General features: G+C 46.3%; 1 protein-coding gene across 1 annotated transcript in view; it reads right to left on the bottom strand.

Annotated features, from left to right (window-relative positions):
* Positions 1-20,881, bottom strand: part of NVL (nuclear VCP like) — a 70,429-nt gene extending 49,548 nt beyond the window's left edge. Inside the window, exons 1-6 of the mRNA XM_058669225.1 lie at positions 20,660-20,881; positions 17,144-17,217; positions 12,004-12,056; positions 11,817-11,916; positions 2,702-2,759; positions 269-541 (exon numbers count right to left, since the gene is read on the bottom strand). Coding sequence (XP_058525208.1) covers positions 269-541; positions 2,702-2,759; positions 11,817-11,916; positions 12,004-12,056; positions 17,144-17,217; positions 20,660-20,716 — 615 coding nt within the window. The 5' untranslated portion in view covers positions 20,717-20,881. The remainder of the gene's footprint in view (positions 1-268; positions 542-2,701; positions 2,760-11,816; positions 11,917-12,003; positions 12,057-17,143; positions 17,218-20,659) is intronic.
* Between the last annotated feature and the right edge of the window lie 398 nt (positions 20,882-21,279).

Raw genomic sequence — 21,279 nt, forward strand, 5'->3', positions numbered from 1 at the left:
AAGCCACTGAAAGGTACTTGGAGAAGACTGCCAGCCACGTGACCGAACTTGTAGAGGACATGTCTGTGCGGAGTGAAGTAGAACAAGAGTGAACACCGACTGTACCACACCAGGATGAAAGCAGATAGCCCTGGTCAAGGGTGAAAATGATGGTGGCAGACTGCGTGTCTCACAAAGAGCAGCCATCTGCTTCACAGCCTACTCAACGAAAAGGTGGTAACGCACTAAACTACACAGGGCTATTAATGCTGCCCTGCAGAAGAAATACCTGTATCTCAGATAAGGGCTTCTTACGAATAGTTTTCTTATTTGAAACATCCAAGAAAAAACGCTCTTTCTTTCCACCTTGGATTTTGCCATTAAACCATCTTCCCGCAGACTCTTGGGCTGGAATCTTCAAAGGAATGGAGTCTCCTTTGGAAGTGATGCGTGGTGTTGAGGCAGTTCTTTCTCGCTGCTCCACTTCACGAACGCTTGAACCAGAACCAGGATTTCCTTTCCGATACAAAGAGAGCAGGGAACTGTTCATGTGATTTGCTGACTGGGGGAAACATGATTGGAACACGATTCAGTAGGAAGTTACAACAGTTCCATCACTTACAACTGTATACTGTATATGTCCTGCTGCCCACAACTTTTGTACGCAATCGCTCACAATCACCAGATGCTCGCATTGAGCACATGTACTATCCCACAGGGGTGCTGGTTTGAATCCTGGCTGTTCTACTTCCCATCCAGCTCCCTGCTGTGAGCTGGGACAGCAGTAGAGGATGGCCCAAATCCTTGGGACCCTACACTTGCGTGGGAGACCTGGAAGCAGCTCTGGCTCCTGGTTTCAGATCTGCTCAGCTCTCTGTCTCTCTCCTCTCTCTGTAAATCCAACTTTCTAATACAAATAAATGAATTTTGAAAATAAAAATGAGGGTATTTTAATACAAAACCTAAGAGTATGACAATGGTAATCTTAAATAATTTAGCACCATGAATAATATTATCCTCAACTTTCATATTTATTCTTTTAAGAACTTTTGGTTTTAACAGAAAGAGAACTACAATGAGGACTGTTATAGAAACAGTTGTTCACATCCATATGTACTATTCAAAAAGATAGCACCTGTCATAACTACGTTGAGGCAACTTACAATTCATGACTAAATAAAACTGAATAAGCATGTCTTTAAAAAAAAATAGCATGAAAATTATCTGTTCATAAAAGCACTATCACTGCATCAATTTAAATCCAAACCAAGGGGCTGGCATGGTGGTACAGGGAGTAGAGCCACGGCCTGCATCCCTTATGGCTAAGCCAGCTCCTTGCTAATCGCCTGAAAACCAGTGTTTGACTCCTACCACCCGTATGTGAGACCCAGATGAAGCACCTGGCTCCTGCCTGGCACAACTGATCAAATTTTTGGATCCCAGTTTTAGCTTGACTTATTCTCTGCTTTTTTTTTTTTTTAATATATTCATTTTATTTAAAAGAATGTCTGTGTGGGGTATCTTCCATCCACTGACGTACTTGCCAGTGGCTGCAATGGATGGTCCTCAAACACACGGAAGTGAGAAACTCAGAACTCTGTTGGAGTCTCCCATATGAATGGCAGGGATCCAGGTACTTCGTTGTGTGTTTGCCTGTTGTTTTTTTTTTTTTTTTTAAAGATTTATTCATTTTTATTACAGCCAGATATACAGAGAGGAGGAGAAACAGAGAGGAAGATCTTCCGTCCAATGATTTACTCCCCAAGTGAGCCGCAACGGGCCGGTGCTGCGCACTGATCCGAAGCCAGGAACCTGGAACCTCTTCCGGGTCTCCCACACGGGTGCAGGGTCCCAATGCATTGGGCCGTCCTCGACTGCTTTCCCAGGCCACAAGCAGGGAGCTGGATGGGAAGTGGAGCTGCCGGGATTAGAACCGGCGCCCATATGGGATCCCGGGGCTTTCAAGGCGAGGACTTTAGCCGCTAGGCCACGCCGCTGAGCCCCCTGTTTTTGTTTTTTTTTTTTTTAAGGTTTATTTATTTTTATTGGAAAGGCAGATAACCAGAGAGGAGGAAAGACAGAGAAGAAGACCTTCCATATGATGGTTCACTCCCCAAGTGACTGCAATGGCTGGAGCTGAGCCAATCCAAAGCCAGGAGCTTGTTCTGGGTCTCCCACGTAGGTGCAGGGTCCCAAGGCTTTGGGCCGTCCTCCACTGCTTTCCCAGACCACAGACAGGGAGCTGGATGGGAAGCAGGGTTGCCTGGATTAGAACCGGTGCCCATATGGGATCCTTGTGTATTCAAGGCGTGGACTTTAACTGCTACGCTGTTGCACCGGACCGTAGCCTCTGCTTCTGAGGCCCTCCAAGGCAGTAGAAGGAAGATATCTCTGTCTTTATAATAAATTTTTTGAAATTCTGCTCAGTTGTTTCATAATACATATTTCCAATTAACCTTTGCAAGATGCCTGCTATATCCTTTTCTACATGAAGGCCCCTTAGCACTCCGGTCTGCTCTGATTCTGGCTTTCTCTATTTCCTGTTATTCCTGTATAATCAACACCAACACAAACACTAAAAGGACAATAAATCCATCATCAATACTGTATGCAGGAAATACTTATTAACATGCCCAATGTCTCTTATTCTATTTCTTACTGACATTTTCCTAAACGTGAATCGTAACATTTAAAAATGAGTTAGCATAATCTGATCTCTTACCTGCGGGTCTGCATAATCCTCCGTATCTGAATCATCATCAGAATAGCTTTCAGTATACCTCAGCGAAGAGAGGGGAAAACATTGGAAAAAATGTAAATACAACAGAGTGCATTTTCATCCCAAATATATTTCTAAACATCTGTGCATAGTCATACCCAGTCAATGTTTTAAAGATTTCGTATTTTATATTGCTAGGGATCAGCTTTATTTTCTATACAGTGAACACAATAAACAACGTATATCCAAACTAAAAAAAACCTAAAATAAATAAACAACAGAAAGTAGAGCTTGGAACCTGACAGGAAAGAGCTGGCGTGGATTGGCTCATGCCTCGCTGGGTGGGACACAAAGATTAGTTACTCCTCACCATGGTGTTGAGGATTTTCCTGCACACCCCCCCACAAGAAAAAAAAATAAAAATGTTCTGCACCTTAAATGTCGACAAATATCTTGTTAGAGTTACAAGCCAGTCCAGATTATCCTAAAATCTGCCAAGATCAGCAAATTTATACATCAACACAACAAATGGCTAAATACTAAAATGAAATACACACGAGACAGCTGAATGGTACCTTATAGCCATTTTAAGGTATATAGCAGCCGGTCCTGTATATAAACTAAAATTGAAATGTCAATGAGCTAATCATAGGTTGTGGTTAGGACTTGCTTTTTTTTTTTTTTTTTTTTAACATACTGGTTACTCAAAACCATGTCAATTCCATAATATTGCAAATTACTGTTGATGTTATATTGGGACTCTTAATTGACTGGGATGACATTCTACCAGCTCTAACTTCAGACCAGAAATGGTCTCCCCAAGAAACTATTCAACCCATCTGGACAATAAGTAGCTGGACTCTATGCTTGGTATATGTTTGCAAGGAAAGAATTTTGATTGAATTTGAACTGTAATACTGCATCAAGGTGGAAGGGTGGGGGGATTCCCAGAGCCTATGAAACTGTCACATAATGCAAAATAATTAATAAAAAATATATATATAATAAAAAAAATAAACAATGTATATCTTACAATTACTTGAAGATTAAGTGAAAAACATCTACCAAATTCTGAGAACATGGTGATGCTTATTAAGTCATGACTACTTTCTATTGTACTAGCAATAAATGAAAGTGAAATATAAGTTTCCATCAGACTTAATAATTTCATTTTGAAATATTTTTATATACAAGTACAGGCACTTTTTAAAGATCTGTTTATTTTTATTAGAAAGTTAGATTTAAAAAGAGAAGGAGAGACTGAGAGGAAGTTCTGAGCTAACCATCTCCTGGTTTACTCTCTAAATGGCTGCAATGGCCAAAAATGAGGTGACTCAAAGCCAGGAGCCAGGAGCCTGATCTGAGTCTCCCACATAGGTAAAGGGGTCCAAGCATTTGAGCCATGATCTGCTGCGTTCTCAGGCCATAAGCAGGAAGCTGGATTAAGAGTAGAGCATCTGGTAGTAGAACCAGTGCTAATATCGAGTGCCAGTGCTAGTAAGTGGAGGATCAGCCCTTCTGGCCCACTGCAGGAGCACCTATGATTAGGCACTTAACGGAACAAATGTAGAAAACTTAAAATGACCAAGTCATGCTATCAAGTGCAACTTCCCAAAATCTACGAAAGAGGAATTAAGGAGCAAAGAATCTATGTCCAAAGGAAGCATAAATTTTTTTTTAAAGATTTATTCATTTTTATTACAGCCAGATATACAGAGAGGAGAGACAGAGAGGAAGATCTTCCGTCCAATGATTCACTCGCCAAGTGAGCCGCAACGGGCCGGTGCGCGCCGATCCAAAGCCGGGAACCTGGAACCTCTTCCGGGTCTCCGACATGGGTGCAGGGTCCCAATGCATTGGGCTGTCCTCGACTGCTTTCCCAGGCCACAAGCAGGGAGCTGGATGAGAAGTGGAGCTGCCAGGATTAGAACCGGCGCCCACACAGGATCCCGGGGCTTTCAAGGTGAGGACTTTAGCTGCTAGGCCACGCCGCCGGGCCCAGGAAGCATAAATTTTGATAACTATAGTTTGAGAATGTAATGTGAGGGCGGGGCAGCGTGGCCTAGCGGCTAAAGTTCTTGCCTTGAACACACCTGGGATCCCATATGGATGCCGGTTCTAATCCCAGCAGCTCCACTTCCCATCCAGCTCCCTGCTTGTGGCCTGGGAAGGCAGTCAAGTACAGCCCAGGGACTTGGGATCCTGCACCCATGTGGGAGACCCGGAAGGAAGTTTCTGGCTCCTGGCTTCATATCGGTGCAGCACCGGCCGTTGCACTCACTTGGGGAGTGAATCATCGGATGGAGGATCTTCCTCTTTGTCTCTCCTCCTCTGTGTATATCTGACTTTGTAATAAAAATAAATAAATCTTACAACAACAACAACAACAACAAAAAAGAGAATGTAATGTGAGCCTATTGTGACTGAAAAGTAGTGTCCAACTGCAAGCAGTTCCAAGTAAAAACTGGGCCTCCTCAGTTGCTGATGCCTGTGTGGTGGACAGCATGCCCAGATGCACACGGGAGACATGACAGCCATGTCCTCCAGGCCAGTAGAGAATGCCAACTGCATCATCAGAGGAGGTAAACAAAACAAGCTGTACACCTTGCAACATGTTACTGAGTCTGTGAATCCAATAGCGTGGGTGCAGTCAGACAACAGGTCTCAGACAGATTGTCTCAACCATGGTGCAAGAGAACCAACATCGTCTCAGAACTATCAAAACCTCCCAAGCAACAGTCTCAGAAAACTCTTCCCCACACCAAGGTTTATAAGCCATCATCAAAGGACGGTTGAGCCATGATCTGTTGCATGACCAGCCACCATGCCTGGGTGCTGATGTAGTTTGACAGCAACGGGTGGGCTCTTCCCCTTTCATTACTGAAGACACTGCAAAAAAACCAAACCTGAAACATTTGTCCCACGTTCCTCCATACCTGAACCCTCTCCACCCTAATGGGAGACCCACATTGCTATGCATCCCTCTAAACGCTACAAATGTTAAAATAAATAAGAAAAAAGGACTTTCTAAGCATATCAGAACAAATGAAAAAGAATGTTGGGCATGGCATGAGAGCCTAGAGGCTAAAGTTTTCACCTTGTATGCACCAGACCTTATATGGGCACTGGTTCTCTTTTTAAATTGTTACTTTATTTTGATAATCTTTACATAGTTGATTAGGGCACAAAGGGTCAAGGGCTACAGGAAAGTGGGTAAGACCATTTTTTTACCTTATACAAATAAAATTATGGACCCTGCACGACAGCCTAATGGCTAGAGTCCTTGCCTTGCACGCACCGGGACCCCATATGGGTGCTGGTTCTAATCCCAGCAGCTCCACTTCCCATCTAGCTCCCTGCTTGTGGCCTGGGAAATCAGTCAAGGACAGCCCAAAGCCTTGGGACCCTGCACCCATGTGGAAGATCTGGAAGAGGCTTCAGGCTCCTGACTTCAGATCAGCACAGTTTCAGCTGATGTGGCCACTTTGGGAGTGAATCAGTGGACGGAAGATCTTTTTCTCTGTCTCTCCTGCTCTCTACATCTGAGTTTCCCATAAAAATAAAACAAATCTTTAAAAAAAAAATGTTTCTGATAAAAACAAATAAATCTGGAAAAAAACAAAAATAAACAAATGTAAAAAGGTAACAAGCACTTAGTCAATTTGGGGAAATTTATTTGGCAATTTCTTCTAAAGTTAATTAATCATGTATCCATCTTTGTCCAAAGTATTTTTCATTTCTCATTTATGTGCCAAGAGCACTCTATAAACATTAACAGAAGCTTTATTAATTATAGAACAAAAAATTTATGTCTATCTGCAACAATGTGGCATGGCTACAAAACTCATCAGTAAGAAGAACCACTGGTAGGGCCCGGCACGATGGCCTAGCGGGATCCCATATGGGCGCCGGTTCTAATCCCGGAAGCTCCACTTCCCATCGAGCTCCCTGCTTGTAGCCTGGGAAAGCAGACAGCTGAGGACAGCCCAAAGCCTTGGGACCCTGCACCCGCGTGAGATACCTGGAGGAAGCTCCTGGCTCCTGGCTTCGGAGCAGCACAGCACAGGCCGTTGTGCTCACTTGAGAAATGAATCATCAAACAGAAGATCTTCCTCTCTATCTCTCCTCCTCCTCTCTGTATATCTGACTTTGTAATTTGAAAAAAAAAAAAAAAAAAAAAAAAAGAACCACTGGTATACACTGGTATATACCACTGGGATTGGTGGGTAAATCCTGTCGAGCCAGACTGCAAAACTACCTGGAGCATGCAGGATCCGGAGCAGGGAGTGGGTCAACTGTGGGGGCTATGGGCACCTCTCTGATGGGCTGCAACTTCCATTTGTGAGCAACAGTACCAGAACTGGAGCTGACATGGCTGAATAAGCGGTGGAACCAACTGGCCCAAGTGTGGGCTAAAGGGTGGAGTTGGTTGGGTTGAGTTAGGCTACAATGCCCAATGATGCGCATGGGATTTTGGATGGACCAGACCAGTCCACTGCACATGATGGCAGGCACAGGAAACAGAGCTAGGAGGCCAATCCACTGGAGATTACTGGGGGTCATTCTGACTGACTTCAGCTCCTCCTGGTGTACATGAAGGCTGAGTGTCTGGTGGGCAGGATTGGGCTGGACAACATACTGACTGGTTCGCAGAGAAAGGCAGGCAGGACAAATTGATCAACTACCCCAGGGAAACTTGACAGGGAAAATGGAGACTCTGAGCTGGATGGACTACGTCGGCCAATTGATGTTGGAAGGATTTCCTCATCCTTTCAGTGGTGATATCAACAGCATCTCCAAACTATGGAAAGCACTTGAGTAGAACCCTTAGAACACGCTTGTCAGTAGGGCCCTGGATGACATTGGATACTGGGGAGGTAGGGACCCTGGATGACATTGGATACTGGGGAGGTGGGGACCTTGGATGACATTGGATACTGGGGAGGTGGGGACCCTGGATGACATTGGATACTGGAGAGGTGGGGACCTTGGATGACATTGGATACTGGGGAGGTGGGGACCCTGGATGACATTGGATACTGGGGAGGTGGGGACCCTGTTTGACACTGGATACTGGGGAGGTGGGGCCCCTGGATGACATTGGATACTGGGGAGGTGGGGACCCTGGATGACATTGGATACTGGGGAGGTGGGGGCCCTGGATGACATTGGATACTGGGGAGGTGGAGACCCTGGATGACATTGGATACTGGGGAGGTGGAGACCCTGGATGACATTGGATACTGGGGAGGTGGGGACCCTGGATGACATTGGATACTGGGAAGGTGGGGGCCCTGGATGACATTGGATACTGGGGAGGTGGAGACCCTGGATGACATTGGATACTGGGGAGGTGGAGACCCTGGATGACATTGGATACTGGGGAGGTGGAGACCCTGGATGACATTGGATACTGGGGAGGTTGGGCGTGCTCTCTCCCACTGCATCCTCCCCTTCCCAAATGCAGAAGAAAAAGAAAACTTGCAAACAATTCCCACTTCCCCTGATCCTTGACCCCTCTCACCCTGCTCAACTATGTTAACACCATCAAAAATAAAATTAAAAACAAACAAACAAACAAACAAAAGAAATGAGGGCCCAGGCACAGGAAACCACTGGGTTAGTGGAAATGCTGAGCATCTTGCCCATGGTGACAGTTGGCACACATTTTACAAATATATGGTTTGTCATATCAATTATACCTCAATAACCACATTAACAAAAACTTCAGTACTGCTTCTTCCTTATAATTATGTTTATTCAGTTATCTTAACCTAGTTGAAAAAGCGGCAGAGGGCCTGGCGCCGTGGCCTAGCGGCTAAAGTCCTCGCCTTGAAAGCCCCGGGATTCCATATGGGCGCCGGTTCTAATCCCGGCAGCTCCACTTCCCATCCAGCTCCCTGCTTGTGGCCTGGGAAAGCAGTCAAGGACAGCCCAAGGCTTTGGGACCCTGCACCCATGTGGGAGACCTGGAAGAGGTTCCAGGTTCCCGGCACCGGATCAGCGCACACCGGCCCGTTGCGGCTCACTTGGGGAGTGAAACATCGGACGGAAGATCTTCCTCTCTGTCTCTCCTCCTCTCTGTATATTCGGCTTTCCGATAACAATAAAAATCTTAAAAAAAAAAAAAAAAGCGGCAGAGAGCTCTTCCACACACTGGTTCACTCCCCAAAAGACCACAACACCAGGCCTGAGCCAAGAGTTAGGAATAGGAACTCTATCAGTTCTCCCACAGGATGGCTAGGAGCACCACCTGCTGCCTCCCAAGGGCATTACAAGGAACCTGGAGAGCAAACAACAGCCAGAACTTTAAAAAAAACACTTAGATATGCAACGTGGGAATCCCAAGCAACAGTTCAACTCTCTGCACTGTTATCCCCATTTCACTATTATTTCTTTTTTTTTTTTTTTTTTTTTTTAACAAAAAACAAGTCCTAACCACAACCTATGATTAGCTCATTGACATCTCAATTTTAGTTTATATACAGGACCGGACCGGCTGCTATATACCTTGAAAAGGCTATAGGGTACCATTCAGCTGTCTCATATCTATTTCATTTTAGTATTTAGCCATTTGTTCTGTTGAAGTATAATTTTGTTGATCTTGGCAGATTTTGGGATAATCTAGACTGGCTTGTAACTCTAACAAGATATTTGTCGACATTTAATGTGCAGAACATTTTTTTTTTTCTTGTGGGGGGGTGTGCAGGAAAATCCTCAACACCATGGTGAGGAGTGACTAATCTTTGTGTCTCACCCAGCGAGGCATGAGCCAATCCACGCCAGCTCTTTCCTGTCAGATTTCAAGCTCTACTTTCTGTTGTTTGTATGATTGTTTGTTTGCTGTGAGGGGTTTTCGAAGCGATCCCGATGGTCACTGCGAGGGAGGGCGGGGGTCCAGAGGTGGAGCCAGGCTCAGACCAGAGAAAGCTCTCCTCCCTGGTCCCGAAGGACATTAATTGTTCTTCTGTGTCTGCTGACCGCTTCTGGTTGTCTTTCCGATGACGTTGGTTTCTGTGCGGTGGTGTTTGGACTTCTTCCATCCCCTGCGGAAGCTTCGGTTGGGGGTGGGTGACCTCAGAGTACTCAGCCTCCGAGGGCATCCAATTCCCTGTGGCCTCCTTGGCAGTTGGGGTATAGTCCTTGTTGCTCGTATTAGTAGTTTGTGTTGAAGATCTGGGAGTCTTCGTGGTTGGGATCCAAGCTTCCTCCTTACCACCTGCTCCACTCTGGAGTGCCCCCCTGCTCCACGCACATGACCTCCTGTTAAGAGGTTGTCAGGATCGCACCCGATTCCCCCCTCATGCATTGGTATAGTAGTTTTATTGTTGTTTAGTGCAGCTTTGAGTCTGTTGTCTATGAATTACCAGATTTGACCTTGATAAGCCATATTGTCCTTTTTTTTTCCTCTCACTCTTTTTATGGTCTTTTTTTTTTTTTTTAAAGATTTTATTATTATTGGAAAGCCGGATATACAGAGAGGAGGAGAGACAGAGAGGAAGATCTTCCATCCGATGTTTCACTCCCCAAGTGAGCCGCAACGGCCGGTGCGCGCCGATCCTAAGCCGGGAACCAGGAACCTCTTCCAGGTCTCCCACGTGGGTGCAGGGTCCCAATGCATTGGGCCGTCCTCAACTGCTTTCCCAGGCCACAAGCAGGGAGCTGGATGGGAAGTGGAGCTGTCGGGATTAGAACCGGCGCCCATATGGGATCCCAGGGCGTTCAAGGCGAGGACTTTTAGCCGCTAGGCCACGCTGCCGGGCCCTCTTTTTATGGTCTTGAAAGATTTCCCTGCACTCCCTCCTCATTACCGGTTAACACAGCGTATTGAGGGTATAGTATTATTTCTTAAAATAACAATATTAATTTGTATCTTTTCACAGAAGTGAAGTTATATTAAAACAGAAAAATAAAAATGACACAATTCTAATGGTAATGGAAACATACAAATAACTGCAATGCCATCCAGCATACAGCAAGGATTAAAATAGGCATATATGGTTTAGAATCTAAGGAAACACCAAACTGTGGGTCTAACAGGATCTAATAAAGGCAATTAGCATTTCATATGGCTGTTGAAAGCACAGGGGAGATTTTGAAAGGAAATCAACACTAGCTGCAAACACCCAAGAAAGGAAGATTCTGATCTCTGGTAAACAGGAAGCATTGAATATGGCAAATGAAAGCTGTGAAGAAACAAGATCAAAACTATTAGGATGGGACTTGCTGACAAAGAGAGCCTGAAACAGTGTTACAGACAGGAATGTAAAAGCGATTAGGGCCCACGCAGTAGCCCAGGAGATAAAGTCGTCGCCTTGCACACACCAAGATCCCATATGGGCGCCGGTTCTAATCCCAACTGCCTGGCTTCCCATCCAGCTCCCTGCTTGTGACCTGGGAAAGTAGTCGAGGACGGCCCAAAGCCTTAGGACCCTGCACCTGTATGGGAAACCAGAACAGGCTCCTGGATCCTGGCTTTGAATCGGCACAGCTCCAGCCATTGCGGCTGCTTGGGGAGTGAATCATCAGATGCAAGATCTTCGTCTCTCTCCTCTCTCTGTATATCTGACTTTCCGATAAAAATTTAAAAGAAAAAAAAAAAGATTTAGGACCCTAGATGCAAAAACAATAAAAATCTGCAAACAATGGCCTTGTCCACTTTCCCTTACTCCTCAACCGGTCCCACTCTAATCAGAGGACGAGGAGGCGTGCATCATTCTCAGCTATGTATCATCAAAATTAAAGAAAAGAAAATGCAGTGAACTGACGCGTATCCTAGTGGCTAAATCCTCGCTTTGTATGCACTTGGGATTCCACCAGGGTACTGGTTCGCGTCTCGGCTACTCCAAATCCCTTCCAGCTCCCTGGTTGTGGCCTGGGAAAGTAGCCAAGGATGGGCCAAAACCCCAGGATCCTGCACCTGCCTAGGAGATCCAGAAGAGGCTTCTGGCTTCAGATTAGCTCAGCTCTGTTGCAGCCACTTGGGGAGTGAACCAGCAGACAGAAGGTCCTTTTCTCTGTAAATCTGACTTTCCAATAAAAAATAAATCATTAAAAAATAAATAGAATGTGATTAGCAGTGAGTTGCAGTGAGAAAATCCCAGCCTATAACACTTACTCATTATCCTCCTCATCCCGTCTTGCTCTTTTTGCTCTGTGCTCATCTTCTGATTCTGTCAGATGTTTAAATTCCATTTCATTGCCAATCACGTTAAAAGCTGAAAGCAAAAAGAAAAATACCATGAACTAAAACAATCCACATTATAACTTGACTGAAAAATAAACTTTGGAAATTGAAGACTCACCTTTTTCCACCTGAATCCTAAAAGCATTTCTTTTTCTTCGCCCATAGTCTATACTGAAAAGAGTAATAAAAATAGTTTTCTATTAAGTTCACTTTGAACATCATGAACACTGCATTATGGCTATTGTACTCACGTAGGGAAAAAAGCCTGTTTTTTTTTAAAGATTTATTTATTTTTATTGCAAAGTCATATGTGCAAAGAGGAGAGACAGGAGAGGAACAACTTCCATCCGCTGATTCTCTCCCCAAGTGGCCACAGCGGCTGGAGCTGCGCTGATCCGAAGCCAGGAGCCAGGAACCTCTTCCAGGTCTCCAATGCAGGTGCAGGGTCCCAAGGATTTGGACTGGACTGTCCTCAACTGCTTTCCCAGGCCACAGGCAGGAAGCAGGATTGGAAGTGGGACAGCGTTGCTGGGATTAGAACCTGAGCCCATATGGGATCCTGACTCGTGCTAAGGCAAAAATCTATTCTCAAATAAAATATCTGAGTTCAAACTATCATGTTTTCTCTAATTTTTCTCATTTTCTCAAGCCTATTGAAATTTTTGGTGGCAGAATCAACGGAAAACAAATTATAAACATGAGTTTCTCTGTGAAAACAGGTGCCTAGAAGTCAACATTGTAGCACAGTGTACAGCCACTGCATGATATGCTGGAATCCCATACTGCTTTGAGATCCAGCTGATCCACTTCCATCAAACTTTCTGCTAATGTGCCTGAGAAAGCAGAAGATGGGCCCTGCCCTGCCCTCGAGCGCAAGACCAGGATGGAATTCCTGGCTCTTGGCTTCAGTCTGGCCCAGCTCTGGTCCTGGTTCTGTCCAAATCAGGTTCCTACTGTATATACACGGGATGGTTAAGTGCACATCCTGAGCAAGAAAACCAGACCCCTTCAGCAGTGGAGTCCCTGTTGCAACATGGGAGAGCAGACTGAGTACTAGTCTCCTAGCACCAGCCTGGCTCACTCAGCCCTACCTGCCATTTGGTGACTGAAACAAGAAGCAAAAGCTCTCAGTGTTTCTCTACCCTTTAAAAACATAAAATAAGAAAACTGCTACAAATAACAGTTGATAGAAATACGAACACTGAGGGTCTGGCTACGTGCCCTAGCGGCAGAAGTCCTCACCTTGTACTCACCCAGATCCCATATGGGCGCCGGTTCTAATCCCAACCTCCCCACGTCCCATCCACCTCCCTGCTTGTGGCCTGGGAAAGCAGTTGAGAACGGCCCAAAGCCTTGGGACTCTGCACCCATGTGGGAGACCCAGAAGAGGCTCCAGGCTCCTGACTTAAGATTGGCGCAGCTCTGGCTGTTGCAGCCACCCGTGAGTGGATCAATGGACAGAAAATTTTCCTGACTCTCCTCTTCTCTGTATATTATCTGACTTTCCAATAAAAATAAATAAATCTTTAAAGAACAAAAAAGTAATTCGAACATTCGAAGGTGACTGCTGAGGGCTCAGGAAAGGCAAGATGAGTTGGAGAAACAGCTGCTTGTCTTATAGATCCACATCTACAAAAGGCTCCTAGTGAGGGCTCAGAGAGAAGCCAGAGACACATTAGTGCCAACTGGACTGGAGGTGGCAGAGGACTTGGTCAAAATCTTACACTCTCATGGAAAACAGACCTTGCAAGTGAAGAATCTGGACATTAGCTGAGGAAGACTTCTCAGCAAAATATATCAGAGTGGGTCCTGGTTTCTCCTTGACATTTAAAGTAAAACAGGACAGGACTAAGTTCAAGGAAGAAATGATACACAAAAAGGAAACAGAACTTGAAAACCTGCAAAATTCTCAGCTTGTCCAAAATGCAAAATTGAGAAAGCATGTTCTGAAGACAATATTAAAAGTGGGGCTAGACCAGAACCTGCCAAAGAGATCACCAATGACACAGATCTAATCATCTAAGCAGAAGGCAGGCAACAAACGGGGAGTAACAACAAACTGTCAGACAGAACCCTGGTACAATACCCTAGTGGCTGAAGTCCTCGCCATGCATGGGCCAGGATCTCATAAGCGCACTGGTTCGTATCCTGGCTGCCCCACTGCCCATCCAGCTCCCTGCTTGTAGCCTGGGAAAGCAGTTGAGGACAGTCCAACACCTTGGGACCCTGCACCTGCATAGGAGACCCGAAGAGCTCCTGGCTCCTAGCTTTGGATCAGTTTAGCTCTGGCCACTGTGGTCACTTGGGGAGTGAATCATCGGATGGAAGATCTTCCTCTCTGTCTCTCCTCCTCTCTATATATATTTGACTTTGCAATAAAAATAAAATAAATCTTCCAGGGGAAAAAAAAAAACATGATGATTCTCATGTCCTCAATCTCTACTGGCGTTTTCTCTGCTAGGTTATGAATGTGCATGTCCCTGGGATCCCATGTTCTTCCCAAATCCTCCCTCTTGGAACAGGAACATATATCCACACCTCCTCCACTACCGTATTTGGGAAGTACACAGCCTGGTATCTGGTTCCACAGGTTCACAACAGTACAGGAAACCTGCCACAGCTTCACATCTTGGGTCTCACCCACACGTGACATGAGACGAGATCTGGGGCTCACAGTTGCTGCTCAAATGAGTGACCACTTTGGGGCAGGAATAGAATGAATGTAACTGCATGTTGGAGGACATGGGTTAGCCAAAGGACAGAGATGCAATGGATTGAACTATACCTCCTTCAGTTCAGGTGAAGCATCTATCTGCTGCACAGGTGGGCACAGGGACCTGGTCCACGCACCTGTCTGCCCGGTGGGTGCCAGGTCCATAATTCCTAGGGACGGAGGTCTTATGGGGCCTTGGTCAGGCAACCCAGCACAACAATGGCACTGGGGGAAGCCCCCTGGGCACCCATGGGCGCGCTTGTAGAGATCTGACATCTGGGCTTGCTGGGGTTTGGCAATGGCACGGGTGGAGGCACTCGTGGGCCTGGAGTCTCACATACAGAATTGGTGGTCTGACCATGGAGTTCATGTGTCAGAGCTGGGCCTCCTCAGAGGAAAAGACAGAGCAGTGGAAAGCTGACCCAGAAGATACGGCAGCTCACTGGTACCTGCAGAGGACATCTGGTACGATTACAGCGGAAGGAGGACAGAACAAATTGGTCAACTACCCCAGCCAAACAATGACAGCAAATATCTGGACAAATGAAGACTCCAAGTTCGACCGTGTCACTCAATGGACATTGAAAGGGGTTCCTCACCTTTGGACTGGTGAGATACACAGCATTTCAAAGCTAGCCAAACGACTTGGGCAGAATCCTCAGAACGTGCGCCATCTCAGGGTCCCTGGTTGATACTGGGTAGCCATTCCACCCCTTGGTACTGGGGCAGTTAGGAGACCCGGTATTGCTTCTCACCTCCAACTCCTCCGGATCTGATTTTCATAGGAGCTGGAATGACCTTGTAGGGAGGGCTCTAGGCCAGTATGACCGGTGTGCTTACAGGAAGATATTAAACTACTATATGCACACAGAAACAACACGCAAAGACAAAAAAGAAAGCCATCTTCAGGCCAAGGAAAGAAATATTCTAAGAAACTGACGCTGCTGCTGCCTAGCCACCCAAATGAACGGAAAGTGTTTTCTGGTGCAATCTACTCATGTTAATCAAAATTAGATCTTTGGGCCAAGCATGGTAGCCTCGTGGCTAAACTACTCGTCTTACATGCTCTGGGATTCCATATCGGCACCAGTTAGTATCGCAGCTGCTCCACTGCCCATCCAGCTCCCTGCTTGTAGCCTGGGAAAGCAGTAGAAGAGGCCCAAAGCCTTAGGAGCCTGTACCCTTGTGGGAGACCTGGAAAAAGCTCCTGGCTTCATGCTGGCTCAGCTCCAGCCACTGCAGCTACTTGGGGAGTGAACCAGAGAACGAAGATATTTCTGTCTGTCTCCTTTCCCTAAGTCTGACTCTCCAATAAAAATAAATAAACCTTAAAAAAAAAAAAAAAAGAGTATATCTTTACCTTTTCTCTTTCTTTTAAAAACTTTGTTTGAAAAGTAGAGTTACTGAGAAAGGAGGAGAAAGAATTAAATCTTTTATCTGCTGGTTCACCCCCCAAATGGCCACACTGACTACAGCTGAGCCAACTTGGAGCCAAGAAGCCAGAATTCCATCAGGGTCTTCCATAGAGGGTGTAAGGGCCCAAGTACTCAGTCATCTGCTGCTACCTGCAAAGGTGCACTGACAGGGATCGGGATCAGAAGTGAAGCAGGGCTCCTATACAGAGTGCCTGCATTGTAGGTCGTGCCTAATCTACTGTACCATAACTTCAGCCCCAATGCATGAACTATTTAGGGAAGCAGGAAAGGAAATCATGTAATAGCGTGCTTATTTCCTGACCAGACAGTGAGGTACTTAAAAATCAAGTACACATTCTTCCTGGTAAAAAGGACAGTTCATTATATAGAAAAGGTGCTTGTAAAATATATTTCAATTGAGTCCCAAGCTTACAAACTGGTGAACTAAAGGCAGCAGTTATTGATAACAACTGAACTTTCAAGCAGCATGGAAATTTTAAAAATGGTAGGGGAGTTGTCAGAATTTTGACAATGGACTATACTACAGCTAAGGCTGGCATCCCAAATGAGCGCGAGAGTGTTGGCTGCTCTGCTTCTGATCCAGATCCCAGTGCCTGGGAGGGCAGCATACGGAGACCCAGACTGAACTCAGGCTCCTAGTGTTGGCCTGTCCCAGCTCCGGCCACCGTAGCCATTTAGGGAGTGGGCCAGAAGATGGAAGATCTCTCTGTACCACCCCTGCATCATATATAAACGTCTGTCTTCAAATAAATAAGAAAAATCATTTTGAGAAGATTTTATTTTACTTTATTTGACAGGCATATTTAGAGAGAGAGAATCTTCCATCTACTGGCTCAATTCCCAAATGTCACAATGGCCAGGAGCTTCTCCCGGCTCTTCCAAGTGGGTGCAGGGACATAAGCAGATGGGCCATCTTGTACTTCTTTCCCAGGAGCATTAGCAGGGAGCTAAATCAGAAGTGGTGCAGCTACATTTGGAAAAGGAGACCATATGGGATGCACTCAAGGCAGCATCTTCACTGGCTGCACCACAGCACAGGCCACAAGAAACATCTAAAAACAAACTGTAGGAAAAACAAAAGTGGAGATTTTGAAACCACCGTTCTTTACCTGTACATTCTTTGCAGGTCAGACGCTAAGACTTCGGTGTCCACATATTTGCCACATCTGTTACTGGTGAGGTACTAAAACAGGAAATGTGACATATATTTAGTATCTCAGGCTTAGTGGCTTTAATCAACAATACAAGAGACAAAACCATTCAAGCATATTCTGCTCTAATAAAGTACAACAAAGTAAACTCTTCATTAATAAAGCATACCAGAAACATAAATAAAAACACCAAACAACTCAGGTCTGTAATCAGAGAATGTAGTAAACACTATTAATTATCTCTTTTTTTTTAAGGTTTATTTATTTTTATTGGAAAGTCTGATATATAGAGGAGAGACAGAGAGGAAGATCTCCCATCTGATGGTTTAGTCCCCAAGTGGCCACAATGGCCAGAGCTGACCCGATCCGAAACCAGGAACCAGGAGCTCTTCTGGGTCTCCCACACAGGTGCAGGGTCCCAAGGCTTTGGACCGTCCTCAACTGCCCTCCCAGGTCACAGGGAGGGAACTGGATGGGAAGTGGAGCCAGCGGGATTAGAACCGGCACCCATATGAGATTCTGGCGCATTCAAGGCGAGGACTTTAACCACTATGCTATTGTGCTAGGCCCACTATTAATTATCTTAAAACACAATAATAATATCAGCAAGAGTATCTCTAAGATAGTGAGGGTTCCTTCATTGTAGTTTTGAAACATCCATAACACAGGAAGAAAATCACCAATGCACCGTGGTACATTCTGACCAAGGGAACACACTGACATCTGACATGCGTCAGACACTGCTTAAAGTGATTCAGTCTCCACATTAAATCACCTTTTCATTGTCATATCTTTTCAGAGACTGCTGTAATAAAGGAAATTCCATGCAAAAAATCAGTGTGGAGCAAAAAACCAGAGTGGCAATCTGATTCCAGCAGCTGAGGATTGATGTAGTGCCCAACAGGTATATAAACCCCTCCAGCAATGTGTGATCACTCCTTAACATGAGATAGAAAAAAGATTCATTTTCATTAGAGTTATGTATATTACTTTAGAAACAACTACTACATTATTTGGACCAACTACTTACAAAGGAGCTTACTCCTAACTACTTAACAAGGAAATCTATTCGATACTTCTTTAGGCCTAGGGATACTATCAACGAAAAAAAAACAATTCATGGGCCCAGCAGCGTGGCCTAGCGGCTAAAGTCCTCGCCTTCAACGCACTGGGATCCCATACGGGCGCCGGTTCTAATCCCGGCAGCTCCACTTCCCATCCAGCTCCCTGCTTGTGGCCTGGAAAAGCAGTTGAGGACGGCCCAATGCATTGGGACCCTGCACCCGCGTGGGAGACCTGGAGGAGGTTCCTGGGCCCGTTGGGGCTCACTTGGGGAGTGAATCATCAAACGGAAGATCTTCCTCCCTGTCTCTCCTCCTCTCTGTATATCTGACTCTGTAATAAAATAAAATAAATAAATCTTTAAAAAAAGAAAAAAAAACAATTCATGGAGAAAATTAGGGCTGAGTGAACAAAAACTCTGGGAACCTCTGTGAAACACACTTGCTTACCAACCCTTCACACAGGATCTTTTTTTTAATCAATCTTTTTTTTTTAAGATTTATTTATTTTGGGCCCAGTGGCATTGCCTAGCGGCTAAAGTCCTCACCTTGAACGCGCCGGGATCCCATGTGGACGCCAGTTCTAATCCCAGCGGCCCTGCTTTTCATCCAGCTCCCTGCTTGTGGACTGGGAACACAGTTGAGGATGGCCCAAAGCCTTGGGACCCTGTACCCGCGTGGGAGACCCGGAAGAGGTTCCAGGTTTCTGGCTTCGGATCGGCAAAGCACTGGCCGTTGCAGCTCACTTGGGGAGTGAATCATCGGACGGAAGATCTTCCTCTCTGTCTCTCCTCTTCTCTGTATATCTGACTGTAATAAAAATAAGTAAATCTTTAAAAAAAAGATCTGCCTGGGAAAGCAGATAAGGTGACCCAAAGCTCCAGCCATTGGGGCCACTTGGGGAATGAATCAGCAGATGAAGATCTTACTTTCTGCCTCTTCCTCTCTGTATATCTGACGTTCCAATAAATAAATCTTTAAAAAAAAATCAGTGAATTTAACAAAAGAAAAAAAAAAGAGTTACAGAGAGGGAGAGACAGAGAGAGGAGAGGTCCTCTGTTTCACTCCTCAAATATGTCCACCAACAACCAGCCCGGGGCCAGGCCAAAGCACAAGCGAGGAGGGTCCTCTGGTCTCCCAGGTTGGTGGCATGGGCCCAAGTACAGGGGCCCCCTTTCCTTGTTTTCCCCAGGCCACGAGCCAGGAGATAAAGCCAGGTCCCAAGTGGCTTTTCCCACTACCCACTAAGCCACAACACTGGCCCCGAGAAGAGTGTTCCTAAAGTAGAGCCAACAAGGTGGTCAGTGGGGTGGACACAGCAAGTGAGAATAAGGAAGCAAAATGATTACAATATGATTGCCTTACCAATTGGCTGAATAGTGACCACACACAGGACATTAAGAAAGGACAAGTCTTGGAGGCAAAGGAGCAAAAAAGCTTAGCTCAGGAAGTGTGAAATTGGAGACAGCTCAGACAAACAAGAGACAACGTTAACTCTTATCTTGGCGGCTGCATACATCAACCCTGAATTCCCAACAACATCTGGTCTGTTGGTACAAACTGAAGAGTGTTATATGTGTCCACACATGTACGTGCATGAAATCACCTAGGAAGCAGGGACGGAGAGCGAGAGAGAGGCCAATGGACGGAGGACTCGGGCACTTCCAATTTAGAGGTTAGTGGGAAAGGGCTGACCCAAGATGAGAAAGTGGAAAAGTGGCAGGTGAGGCACAAGAGAAAAATACTAAAAAAAACCTCTCCCTCCTTGTAAGGCTGACTGACGGCTCCAAGGTCAAGGCCATACATGGCTCGTCAGTGAGTGAAGGCCCTAACCGGGGGCACCCTTGTGGCCCAGAGGGTGAGGACCCCATGGAGGACACCAGCAGCCTACCTCGGGAGTAGCAGCAGTTCAAGTCCCAGGTCCAGCTTCCCGCTTCAGCATCCTGAAGCGCAGCAGGGGCTGGCTCCGCAGCTTCCCCCCAGGACGCAGAAGCATCCTAGCAGAGCATCCCTAACTCCTTCCTTCAACCTCTCCTCTACACTGCTGGGGACGTGGCCACCGTCCTAGCAGACAGACGATCTCTCGCCGTCTTTCCCTACATCCGGACTTCCTAATCTGACTCAAACTCCTGAAGAGTGGGAAATAAAGGGTTTATCTCCACTCCCTCAAGCCCCCAGGCAAAGGCCTCGCACGAGCTGACTCCCACTCAACGCCTTTCTACGGCATTCCGGAGCCGGGACCCGGGCCGGCGTCCCAGGGTGCGCCCCAGAGATCACCGAGAGCACGCCAGCCCAGACGGGGCTGAGAGAGCCGGGCCCGAGCCACCCGAGGGGCCCCCACGGAGGCCTGGCCGGGCAGGCACCGCAGCGGCCCGCACGCCCGCCGCCAGGCCAAGTCCCGCGCGGTACACACCTGCATGACGCGGTGCTTGAGCTTGTTATCCACGAAGCGGACAGTCCTGGGTTTCATCGCGTCGGTCTCCCGGGCCGCGATCCGCACTAGCAGCTCCACGTGAAGGAGACGGGGGCCTTCTCAGGGCTGCCCGCCGCGAGCGCCTGACGCAGCTGGATCCGGAAGGTGCTCCGCCCCGCAGAGCCCGCGTCGCGCGCCTCAGGGAAAAAAATAAAGCTGAAGAAACAAAGCTACTTAGGAGAAAAACTAAAAACACCAGGGAGTTTTTAATGGGACGTTTTTGTTTTTTTACCGGCTGGTCCAACAGCCTCTAGAGAGCGAGGACCATCTCTTTTTGAACACGCACAACTTTATTAGTTCTCAGCTTGGGCGGACAAAAGACCCACTAAGCCTCACATCACTTGGGTTTCTCTTTGTTGCATTCCGGCCGTGCCAGCCTATTCCGATGCAAAGTTAGGCTTAGCAGAGAATGTTTGCTGAAGCAAAGATGGATTGTACCCATGATTTAAATGAGAAAAACGCACCACTGGGGTGGTTGGTTTTTCCAGCTAAACTACCTTGTACAGGATCAATGCTGCTTGCTGATGGAGGCTGGGGTCAGAGGAAAAGGAAGACCTGCT

The sequence above is a fragment of the Ochotona princeps genome, chromosome 10, assembly GCF_030435755.1.
Source record: "Ochotona princeps isolate mOchPri1 chromosome 10, mOchPri1.hap1, whole genome shotgun sequence".
Taxonomy (NCBI): Eukaryota; Metazoa; Chordata; class Mammalia; order Lagomorpha; family Ochotonidae; genus Ochotona; species Ochotona princeps.